At 37.9% G+C, this 12120-nt stretch overlaps 1 protein-coding gene and 1 non-coding gene across 2 annotated transcripts; one reads left to right on the top strand and one right to left on the bottom strand.

The window, feature by feature from the left end:
• Nucleotides 1–717: 717 nt before the first annotated feature.
• On the bottom strand, nt 718–790 carry Trnaa-agc (transfer RNA alanine (anticodon AGC)). The gene has a single exon. It is a non-coding gene; the product is annotated as a tRNA-Ala (tRNA).
• Nucleotides 791–882: 92 nt separating this feature from the next.
• LOC140948640 (palmitoyltransferase ZDHHC15B-like) lies at nt 883–11058 on the top strand. The gene is made up of 10 exons (XM_073397904.1): nt 883–1016; nt 1180–1206; nt 1375–1469; nt 2898–2939; nt 3849–3915; nt 5539–5608; nt 6012–6165; nt 6539–6668; nt 7459–7588; nt 8359–11058. Exons 1-10 carry the CDS (start codon nt 905–907, stop codon nt 8633–8635), a joined length of 1104 nt encoding a protein of 367 aa, XP_073254005.1. The 5' UTR covers nt 883–904; the 3' UTR covers nt 8636–11058.
• Nucleotides 11059–12120: the final 1062 nt, after the last annotated feature.

The raw sequence follows: 12120 nt of genomic DNA, 5'->3' as shown, positions 1-12120 counted from the left end.
ATACTGACCGGGTGGGAGCCGGTCCGCGAATCAGGATACGAAGGTCTTCTCCTGAGGGCGTCGAACAGTTTTCACGTGTTTATTTACTTTTCATAAACCGAAAGTAAGATTTAAGCTTTTCTTCTTCCTCAGCTGGGACTGAATTCCACGGCGACTTTGGCAGCCACCCACACCCCAGTCTCCTAGCGCGAAGGCAAAAGCGCGCCGGTCCGGTCCATGATTGATTTCGGCGGGGGGAGGATAAATTTTCCATCTATTTTGTCCAATTCAAGACTGTACGTATCGTATCCTTGAGTGTCTTGGGCAGCAGTTACGCGAGTTTGATACGAAGCCCCTCTAAAAATGCTTGAATGTCAGGTCTTTCAGAAAATAAAACGATTTTACCCTCAGAATACTGGACGCGTTAGTTCCGAGGACTTAAAAAAATTTCAGGAGTTTCAACCAATCCTCCTCCAGCCCTTTAGCTGCCTAGAAACCCCCTAGCCCCTGGCTCACGCAATAGGTAGTTGCAGGAGCCCATCAAATCTCCTGGTAGTTGTTCATATTTACATCGTTATCGTTATCAGGGCGTTATCCGCCCTGATCGCTATTTATTTCTTCATGCTTTACGGATAGTATGAAAAAAGTATTTTTATTATCCATGATTTGCATCGACGTTCGCTACTTAAGGAGATGAAAAAAAGAAACAGAGTTGAATCGAAAAAAAAAATTCAGAGTTGGAGAACCCGGGCATCGATCCCGGTACCTCTCGCATGCTAAGCGAGCGCTCTACCATTTGAGCTAGTCCCCCGCTCATGTCAATTTCGTGTAAATTCTCAGTTTTTAAAACCATAAGCTATTTCTAGTGACGTCACTACAAGGCGAAATTTTGCGCATGATCGCCGAACACAACAACAATTTAATCATGGCTGCCATACTGACTTGCCTGTTTAAAACTTTTCAATGGATACCCGTTTTATTTATCAACGCAGTCATCATTTGGTCATACTACGCTTATGTTGTAATTCTTTGTTTCGGTAAGAGCACTAATTTCTTACTTGCTTCTTCCCGTTTTCGGAAATCGTCAAATTTGTGACTTGATCCTTCAACACTGTTCAACTGCAGGATCTGTTGCTTTTTGCAGTCTTGTCTATCTTCAGCTTCCTGGTCTCTAACCCAATGCGCCTTCTTTTTTTTCAGAGAGTGTTCAGTCTGTATATGAGCGAGGTAGGTTTTAAAACGTAGGGATTCACTGAATTCAATGTAACATCTGCCTTCGTTCACAAGTTTCGAAATCGGGGCCTTAATTCCTTTGTGTCACGGAGATTAAGCCGTTCATAGCAGTTTGATTTTTTTGTACAACTCATAGACTGCACTGACCATTTTTTTTTTTAGCTGTGTATTTGATTTTCTATCACCCTTTCTTTGTGATGCTGATGATATCTTATTGGCGGACGATATGCACTTCATCTGGTTTTGTTCCTTCTCAGGTGTGTGATGAAATAATATTGTACCAACCTTGGAAATTAAAAATAAGCAAGCCTGTCTTTAAACTAAGTTTTCTCTTTATATTTTGTTCTGATAATGAACTACAGCCGCATAGTAATAGGGCGATTGATCAGAGGCGTTAATACTGTCTATAAAGTCTATAAAGGGTAGGATTAAGTATTATTATTTTTATTATTCGTGCAAATAGCAACTGTCATATGATGTGTCAATTATTACAATTTCTTAGAAAGTGGTCAGTCAAGGTAAACATTGTTTTCCTTGCCCAGTCAGCTATATCCGTTTGCTTTTGTTTTATCAGCTATATTAATCTTGAATGAAGAACACAGGCAGATGCATGTATATGTTGTAGGGTATATTGTCTCTTAGGTCAATCTGTTTTTAACCAAGTTTAATTCTCAATTTCCTTTGTCTCCTCCCTAAATATTCATGAATTAGGGCTTGGATACTAAGGAAATTTAGATTCAACTCACTGATCATATTTATTTTGTACCTTGTACACACTGTTTCATTTTCATTTTACTGGAATTTGGGTTGATCTGCTAAAGCACAAGTATGTTTGTCTGTTGCTGATTTTTACTTGCACGTTATCAAAAATGAAATCAAAAGCACTCAGTGAATTATGGTTAAAACTATAGAGAGGGCAGTTACCAGACTCTGACAAAATTGTCAGTAAATTATTATAAAAATAACATCTATGTATTAACCTTGGGACGTACAAGAAGGGGTGGTTGCCACCCTGCCTCTGAGGTTTTTCTGAGTTTTTTTCCTAGATGATGAAACATCAGTAGCTGCAGCGTGCAAAGAAAGTAGTGTCCGATGGCCTGGGGCTAGTGGGTTTTGCTATCGGGCTAGTGAATTCTCTTATTAACTTGCCCGACGGGCAAGTGAAGGTTTTTGAGGAATCCAAATTACAGAGAAACTGTGAAATCAATCTGCTCATCAGAACGTTTTTGGGGCTAGTTGGAATGATGTTTGGGCTAGTAAATGTTAGCTTCATCTTTCCTGAATGGTAGGCTGTAAAAGTGACTTTCTTTGCACCCTGAGCTGTTCCTTTATCCCTCACGTGCATTTTGAGACAAGTTTAGTGATTGTCAGGTACTATAGTGACGATAGATCAAAGTCAGTTGTCCGTGTTCAAACGAAAACCTGGCAGACATTTTTAACAAATTCACAAAGATACATAAGGGCCATTATTCATTGATGAGTTACACCACACTTGTTTTTTACTTTAAGAGGGAAAAGGGGGAAGGGCCAGAAACCACATTTAAAAGTCTGTTCCCAGAATACTCTTCTTGAGTCTACTGGTTGTTAGCCTGCAAATGCAGCCGTATTTCTGGCTTTCACAAGGTGTCTGCTCATGCAGGCTAGGTGGTTGTATGGCGGTAAAAAAAATTCCTTTTTTTTTTCAGTTTTTCTTGTCCAGAGCAGACAGAGAAGCATTAGATAATGGGGTATGTAGTTGAGTGCAGTTTTGTTTTGTTGGCTTATCAGGTTCTTAATAAAATGGACACTGAGAAGCTAATTCTGTTTTAGTGGTCAAGACAATTAGGTGTAATTTCATCCACAGCTTCGAAAAATCCAGGATGGTGTAATAAAAAGCATCACAAGATGGTGCTGCCTAAAAATGCAGCTTTTATTTGAATAGTCACACTTTAGGATTTCATCCATAAACTCGAAACTAAGGACCACCCTAGCATAATCCAGTATTAATAATGATATACGGTGCAACATGACAGAGGAGTAGTGCTCATCCGTCAGTCTTAGGAGACCATAGATAGGCACACTGGTCAAGCTGGGTTGGACAGCGTGTTCTGGGGTTGCAAAGGCCGATGTGGGAGTGGCAGTCTCTTCTGCAATGTGTGCAGATTTAGTTGGTGGTGTCTCTTACATACATACATACATATACTTTATTTATGCTTGAAATTTACAGAGTAGCTGTAGAGCTAATATAACTTGTAAATCTATTGTGGAAAAGCTTCATATCTGAGGATCTCCTGCTTGAATTCCAGAAAATTTAGTGTTTTGTAAATGACTGGGAGAGAGTTCCATATTTTGCTAGCTAAGTATGAAAAAGAACTCTTTGGAGTTCTAAGTATGAAAAAGTTCTAAGTATGCCAAGTATGAAAAATAACTCTTTGGAGTTCTTTTTCTTTCCTGCATTGTCTCTGCATTGTTCTTTTTCCTACAAAAATTATGTCTCATCTGATCTGCCTTCTCAGCCAATGACACAGGAGAGAATGACTCCAAATATAGACTGAAACATTACTTTAAAAATGCATCAATAACATTCCTTGCCGTAAACAACACCATCCAGCTGAGATGTACTTGATTTGAAATTATATTTGTGGAATTTTTTGTAGGACCCTAAAGAGGTTCTAGAAAAAGTATCAAGAAAGCTTCCAGTAATGACGAAAACTCTATCAGGAGGTGAGAAATATGTTATTTACCAATAGCTTGTGCTAAAAACTGTTGCACGCCTGTATGATCGTAGGAATTAATGTAAGTGCATTTTGTTGTGAGAAGAGTGAACTGTTAACTCTGTGATGCCTCTGTGATGCTCTAGCATCACATCAATGTTGTCTGAATAACAATAGTGAACTTATGCAACAGGACAGGAGAGAGTAGAAGACGGGAAATCTTTTGTGACAAGCATGACAATAAGTTTGTTGGAAAAAAGCTTTCTTTTCAACTTCATCTTCCTTTAACAGAAAACATTAATGTTAAGTGAAGATCACAACAATTGTCACACAGGCGTTTTGTATGCGGGGGTAAAAGACAAAGCAGAAGCAGGGGGCCAAGCCTTTTATACATCCCACTCTTAGTATTCTGGCCTGTGTTTTCGTTGGGGGGAAAGGAAGCGCAGGCTGGGAAAATGTTAAAAACATGTAAACACGAAAAGTTTCGGACAGGTTTTTCTAAGTTTTTGTAAAATCTTGTCACAAAATAAAGCAAGTTTGATTCAAGCAATGGTTTCATGTAATGAATACAGTTCTTTATGTAGTAATTTACTTCTTTTCTTGGATAACTGATTCAAGCATTTACTCGAGTTAACGTTAATGAAAGTAGTTTGTTATTCAGAGAGAAATTCATATGAACCTCATACTAAAACAAACACGAAACCTTTCCTCTACAAAAGTGGAGGGCTATACCCCCTTCCCCCACCCCCCCCCCCCCCTTCATCAGCCTCCCCAGCTCCGCTGTCCCTCCCAGTGACACATAAATAATATATTATATTGTATATTATATTATTGTGTGCGTCTCTTTTGAATAATAATCATGACTAAGAAACGGAGGAAATCCTGATTATCATACTAGGTTGAAATGCTAGTCTAACCTGAAAATGGATTTTACCTACAAGCATATACATGCACTGCATGAAGAGGATATTATTTTGTGGCAAGTCAAACACACATTTAAGTTTGGCATAACCAAAATCTGGGAATAGATTCCTACTAACACAAAAACACTCAGCTACTACCAGTTCAAAAAACAATTCAAACTAATTCTGCTTAACCCTCAAAGTTAACTATATATAAATGACTGCCAGTATTGTCTATATTTGCCACGGCACCTGACGCACATATTAAGTTTTTTCATTTTATAGTACAGCGGTGGTTAGCTTGAAAGCTAAGCTCCTCTAGCTGACCACCATACACTCCTACCAAAGCCATTAGTGTCCTTCTTTTCTTTTTTTCTCTATTCTCTATTTTGTTATTTTATTCCTACTTTACTACATACCCCGGTGGGGGGGTACTCCGCATGGAGTAAATAAAACGAATTAAAAATATACATATCAAAGATATATTTTTATATTTTTTCGCATGCAACCCTAAATGAGACCTTCACAGCTAAATATGATGGCATTTGGCCCAGGACACCCTAAATAAGACCAAAATCCGAAATTTACACCCCTAAGTGAGATGACGAGCATCCCCACCCCTTTCATATGTGGAGTCCCCCCCCCCCCCCCCCCGGGCTACATACCTTGTAATTAACATCTATAAGTGTGAATAAACTAAACTGAACTGTTCTTGGTTACTTTTATTCCAGCTGCTAGATATTGTGATGTATGTCAAGCTATAAAACCTGATCGATGCCATCACTGTTCTATGTGTAAAAAGTAAGTTGGGCTTTTGCTCAGGAATTACTGTCTCAAATTATACAGAATGTGATGTTACTGTACCAGTGAAGCATGTGGTGTAGTCTTTTGGACATTTGGGTCGCTTTGTTGTTCTTCAGTGTGTTGAGATACCTTAACACTACAAGTCATTACCCATAAATGCCTAACATTTTTTAAGTAACACAAAACTCAGGCCATTAGTACAATTTCCAAACTAAAGCTCCTTTACGTAGACGAGCCGACACCAGCCAGATAGATACCTACTGCTTGCAACTATTTTTTGGTAATATATATATAAGTTGGTTAATTATTGTAATGGATATATTAACAATTTTAAACAGAAAAGATGATAATTTATGCAAACTTTATTAATTACTACATATTCATTTGTAATTTGTTACAGGTGTATTCTAAAAATGGACCATCACTGTCCTTGGGTGAATAACTGTGTAGGGTTCACAAACTACAAGTTTTTTCTTCTGTTTCTGTTTTACGCCATTCTCTACACACTCTATGTCACAGGAACAGTAACTCAGTACTTTGTGGCATTTTGGAATGTGAGTTTATAATATTATAATTATTATTGTATTGATATTAAATAAGTGATTTATTGTGGACTCAGTAATTAATATAAAATAATAATTATTTTCAGTTTTGTCCAATTTACTGTACTAGAGAATTAAAGCAACCACGGTTGCCATGAATGGAACAAAAATAGTGGACTTAAATGGACTAGACAAAAATTATTGGATAAAATCAGTTATATGTGGAAAAAAACACATGCACATCACTGTAGCAAGAAAAACCTTTCTTACAAACCCACAAAATAATATCATTCTCAATATTTTCCAAAGAATTGTTTTGTTTGTTTGCTTGTTTGTTTTGTTTTGGTATTTCAAGCACTTATGATGTTATTACTTTGTATTGCAGAACACATTAGAGGGAGATGGCAAATTACACATCCTGTTTCTATTTTTTGTTGCTCTCATGTTTTTTATTAGTCTTTGGTCCCTGTTTGGCTATCATTTATATCTAACTGGAAGTAACAAGACAACATTGGGTAAGTTCTATCAGCCTGCAGAATACTGCATTATTTATTTAACATGTGTAGCTGTGAAGGATTGGCTGGGTTAGCAGCAAACTGTCGCACAGTGTTTTTTTAAAGTTGGAGCAATGGAGAAAATGACCAAGAGGAAGAGAAAAAAGTAGCTGATGCCTGTAAAGCAAGTTGAAGAGAAGACCAGTGGTGTTTACTATTTACACAAACCACCCGGGTGGATAGTCTGAATTTCAGATGATTACTTTGAATTATTTTTACTCCCTCAGCGACTGATGGAGTAAAAGCGACTCAAAGTAATCGTCTGAAATTGAGGCTACCGGGGGGGAAATCTTGTGCTTAAATAAAACTATAAAATTTCATGTGGTGGGAGAATGAACCACTACAAAGTATATCCAAATCATTGGAACAGACTCAAAAAAAAAATAGCATCGCCCAAAAAGACAGCCCATATTTTAGTTTCACAAATGGAATGGCATGAACCATTGATTTTCGAGGCAGAATTTCTAGTTTTCCCTTTTAAATGGTGAGTATGGTTCTCCAGATTTCTAAGAAGCTGGGATCCTTGGGGCTGGGTGGAAGTCTTAACTTCCCATCGTGTTCTTTCCTTTTGCAAGAAACTTTGCTTCACTTTATTGGGAAAGCCACACATTCAGAAAATGCACTGTAGGGTTAACAAAAAGAAAAGAAAATCAATGACATGAATGCTTTGGATTGTGTTGATGTTTTGCGTACACCAAAAGCATGAATAATATATATAAAATTGTTTTCATTCCTTTTTTTATGTTCACAGAATCATTTAGAGTTCCTCATTTTTATTATGGCCCTGACAAAAATGGTTTTAGTCTGGGTTCTGTCATGAAGAATGCTGAACAAGTTTTGGGGCTCAATAGGTGGTATTGGTTTTTACCTGTGTACACCAGGTGAGATTTTTCTGTGGTTTACTCTAATCATCTTTAAGTAGCTTTGTAAGAGTGTCTGCATCCTTACTTGAATTGGTTAAATCTGTTATCAATAACTGACATTCAGAATCTCAAGATTTTTACATGCTGAATACAGATGGTTTAGGATTATTATCTTCTCCATCCTAAACCATCTGTATTCAGCATGTAGGCAGACTTGCCAACCCTCAAGAGGCAAAAATCTTGAGATTCTGAATGTAGAATTGAGAAAAGTAGCGCAAGATGGGAAAAAGTCATGAGATGTCCTAATTTTCCCTAGCTAAAGGATTTGCAGCAGGGATTATGGGTATTAGAAGTCATGTATCATTTTGAAGTGGGAGAATCATGATCGATCTCTCTTTGTCGCTGCTGACATGCACACTTTTGTTGGCAACCATCTTGAAATGAGAGATTATTTAAGTTCATTTTTTAGCAGTGAGTTTGTACATGTGGTGGCAGTGAAAAGTCACTGTGGAGGTTTAGAGTTGGCTGAATGAAAACAATGCACCAAGTTGGCAGATCACATGTTTACTAATCAAATGCGACTGTGAGGCATTTTCTTTAAATTTGGTTTGCTGTCTAACTTGGAAATGAACCCTACAGATGTTCCAAATTTTCTGGAGTGTGACTTTTGGAGAAAGCATTGCAAATTAGTTGTCAATTTGTCAGAGTGTGAGATAAGTTTTGAACTAGTGAGACTTGGCAAGTCTGTATTAGGTGTTAAAGTATGACTAAATCATTTTATTTGACAGTATCGGAGATGGAGTCCGCTTTCCAATCATAAACCAGCCAGAGGAAGATTCGCTATTAAATGCCCAGCACCGCTGGTTGGAGGAAGGAGAACTAGATGGACATGACGATCAACAGTATGAAAACAAAGAGGATTCATCAGCAAATAGCCTGGATGTATCAACAGCAGAACTGATAAATGAGAATGAAGTTGAAACTCAGATACCCAACAGAGCTAGACCAGATGTAGTAGCAGTACAGGAATATGAGGAAGTCAAAGACGGAACATCCACCCTGTAGTACAGTATTAATCAATGCACTCAGGAGAGTCACTCAAGTTTCCTTGTGACCAGAAGCTAGCAGATTTTCTTCTTGTTTCTGAGAGGATTTTTGTGGGGGATTGCTAAAGGAAATGACAGGATTTTTTTTGTGATGCATAGTTGCACTGTGGGATTCGCTGGGTAAAATAGCCAGTTGATACATGTAGAACCAGGGCTGTCATTAAGAGGCGAGGGGCCGGGGATTTCCCCACGGCTACTACGAACGTGGCCCTCGGCTATTTTCATAGGAAAATAGAAGAAAAATAGAAAAAAAGAAATCCCTAGCTGTTTGATTCTTCGCCTACTTGTTGTATTTCCCTGACAACTTGAAATCTTAGTGACAACCCTGAGAGCATTTTGCAGCCTGAGAAAACAGTCGACATTTTGCAACGCTACAACTGATTTCCCCGCGAAAAGACGTCTGAGAAAGTTGAGCACAGAAATTCCATACTGATGACGTGTTACTACCTTGATCTGGATAGTGCTTCTGATTGGTTGAAAATTTTCCTCATCCAATCAGAAGCACTACAATGACCCAGATCTGCTAGTGATTCGTCATCAGTATGGAATTTCTGCCCTCATTCGTGGGAAATTGACTACCTCAAAGTTAATGCCTGGCGTTGTGAAATGTCAGCTGTTTTCTTACGGCTGGTTTTTACTGGGAACGGAGTCGGAGTCAGAATTGTAATCAGAAGCGTAGAACTTTATGGACTAGTGAAAACAGCGTTCTGATTTTTCTCATTCCGCTTACGACTCCTTTGTTTACGATCAAGTGAAAGCTGGGTCATCACGTGGGAATGTGCATTGTCATTGGTTTATCCTTCCGCTTCTGCTTCCGACTCTGACAATCTGGTTTTCACTAGATCACAAGCGGAACGTAAGCGACGGAGTCGTAAGCGGAATTGGAAGAAAATGGAAACGTTCTGATTCTTCTGACTCCGATTCCGTTGCGCTTATGACTCCGCTCACGTCTCCGATTTTTTTATTTTCATTAGGTCATAAGCGCTCTTTCGACTCAGCTTACGACTCCAACTCTGACTCCATCGTTTGTGAAAACCAGTCTTCAGACCACGTTTTTTGTTTTGGCACAGTAATATTTTATCCCTGGTTCAAATTTTATTTTTCTTTATTTCTGGGTATGCTAAATTACATGTATAATAATGAATTTGAGACAGAGAAAAATGAAAAACATTGAATCTAAGATAAAAACCACAATATATTCACCTTTATTTGAATTACCGGTATACTAAACTTGGCCGTAATGAATTCCCTCAAATCTTTTATTTCCAGTGGGCAGTCAAAATACACTCCTCATATCTCACTCATCTTAAGGAAAGCAAGAAAAGCAGTCTTTTTGGGACTTTAAAGGGATATTTTGGGGGTATAAACTTTTGAACCCATTTTGATCTCACCTACCTAACTCCCCTTGATTATCAAGTGTCAGCGGCCTAGGCAGCTTTTTCACTAGTTGTAGGCCTGGCTGACTTTCATTTCCACAAATTCTGAAAATTGCATGCATGACTAGTATGCACTGACCTCACCAACACTTTGAGCTCTTACGCTTTTTAGCTCACCACAGCAATGCCTAGTTTTATTTTGTTACAAGCGGTAGCGTGATCAAACCGAAAGTGTGTAGGCCTGTGCCTACAGGTGTGTGGGATGTCTACGCCCCTGAGTCTACCTCAAGGTTTTGTGCACCTAAGGCTAACCTTAAAAAGTCAAATATTGTGGTGTTGGGTGTACTAAAGTAGCGAGTAGGTTTGGTGAGACAGTTACTATTTTGACTGGCAAAAATTGTTTTTCTAGAAGCAGTAACCTTTTTGTAACAAAAGTAGGTAAAAATGTACAAAGAATACTGGGACCTACTCAAGAGATCTCAGTTATTGTGTTTAATTCTTTTTTTTGTTTTTGGTTTTATTTTTTCATCGCATTGGAGCAGACCATTTTTTAGTTTAATGTTATAAAGGGTCGTTGTTCAAATTGATGCAATTTATTTGCCTGGTTTAGTGGATTGTATAATTCAGTGATCCATGCAGGATTACCTAGAGTGTGTGTATTTAGTCGAGAAAAAATTTCCCAATTTCCTTTTTGTAAAATATTGTAAAATAGATAGTAACATGTAAAAGTGCTGGGAGAAGGTTTCCATTGAATAGTCACACTACATGATTTCATGCCGTGACTTAGAAGTTGGAACCTTGTACAGCAAAATAAACATTACCACGGGAAAGTTTTGCTCCGATTCAAAAGGTGTGTTCAAATACGAAGTGTATACGCCTTCTTGGACAGAAAGTGAGAAAATATCTAAATACAAATGTAGTCATAACTTTAAAAGGTAACAATGTCATGTGGGTCCTTCCCATAATATTGAGAAAATTTCCAAAATAAACAATTGTTTTCAATATCGATTATGATCCCGGGAGTGAGGAATTTATGCGGCAGCTGGAAACTCGGGCAAGAGACGAGTGGCCTCCATTTCATAGTCCACCAATCTTTTTGCCGATTAAACAGTTTTTATATATCTGTATTGATACGTAACATAAGAAATTGCTTCTTTAAATCCCTCAGTCTGTATCATGTCCAAAATTAAATGCCATTATTTTATTTTTGTATGAAATACTGAAAGCAAATAGCAGCCAGTGAAAGTACTGATAAAGAGATTTCATTTGAATTGTAAGGATTTCTTCGTCGAAATCAAAGCTAGAACTACACATTACAAAACAAATAGTACCATGTGAAAGTACTGCTGAAGAGGTTTCATTTGAATAGTCACATCCATAGGATTTCATCCATGGTTTCAAAGATTAGAGCCACACTATTTACGGTCTTTACGACTGACTTAGGATCAATTTTCTTTTATTAGTAATTCATGGTCATGTTTGTTATTGTCCCAATTTTAACCCACTGTACCATGTGCCCTAATAAACCTAACAGTGTACAGATCTGTATATGTCCAAGCTCTATTCTCCTGGCGTGGTCAATCGATATTTCGTTGATTACATCGAATGGTCTCGATTGTCGGATATCTTGTAGCGTACGTGTCGATTTTTTTGCGGGAGTCGTAGTTTTGTTTTAATAAAGACCCAATAAACATCGATCTAGCCGAAGGGGAACCCAACGTCACGTTTAACTAGTTAGTTTTGTCAGCAAACAAAATATTAATAGCTTTAACTGGGAGATTACAAAATTTAAGAAGCAATTGGTTTTTTAACTGTCGGGAAAGGTAACATCCCCACGGCAATCCCCCGGGCATTTTTTTTTTTAGAAATCAGTTCTTCAAATTTCCACATCCTCCGAATGCCCCTCTTGACGATCAAAATATTAGTTCTTTTTTTTTTATTGATAAAATGCGATCTCTACCTAAACAACAACGAAAATTACTTGTGAGTTTGGTTACCTGTGCCATTCAGGGCGAAATGCATTTTGTAGCGTGACATTTCAAATGCGTACAGTGGGAAAGTTTACGAC

Source organism: Porites lutea, chromosome 9 (genome assembly GCF_958299795.1).
Source record: "Porites lutea chromosome 9, jaPorLute2.1, whole genome shotgun sequence".
NCBI lineage: Eukaryota > Metazoa > Cnidaria > Anthozoa > Scleractinia > Poritidae > Porites > Porites lutea.
This window is presented reverse-complemented; position numbering and strand designations above follow the sequence as displayed.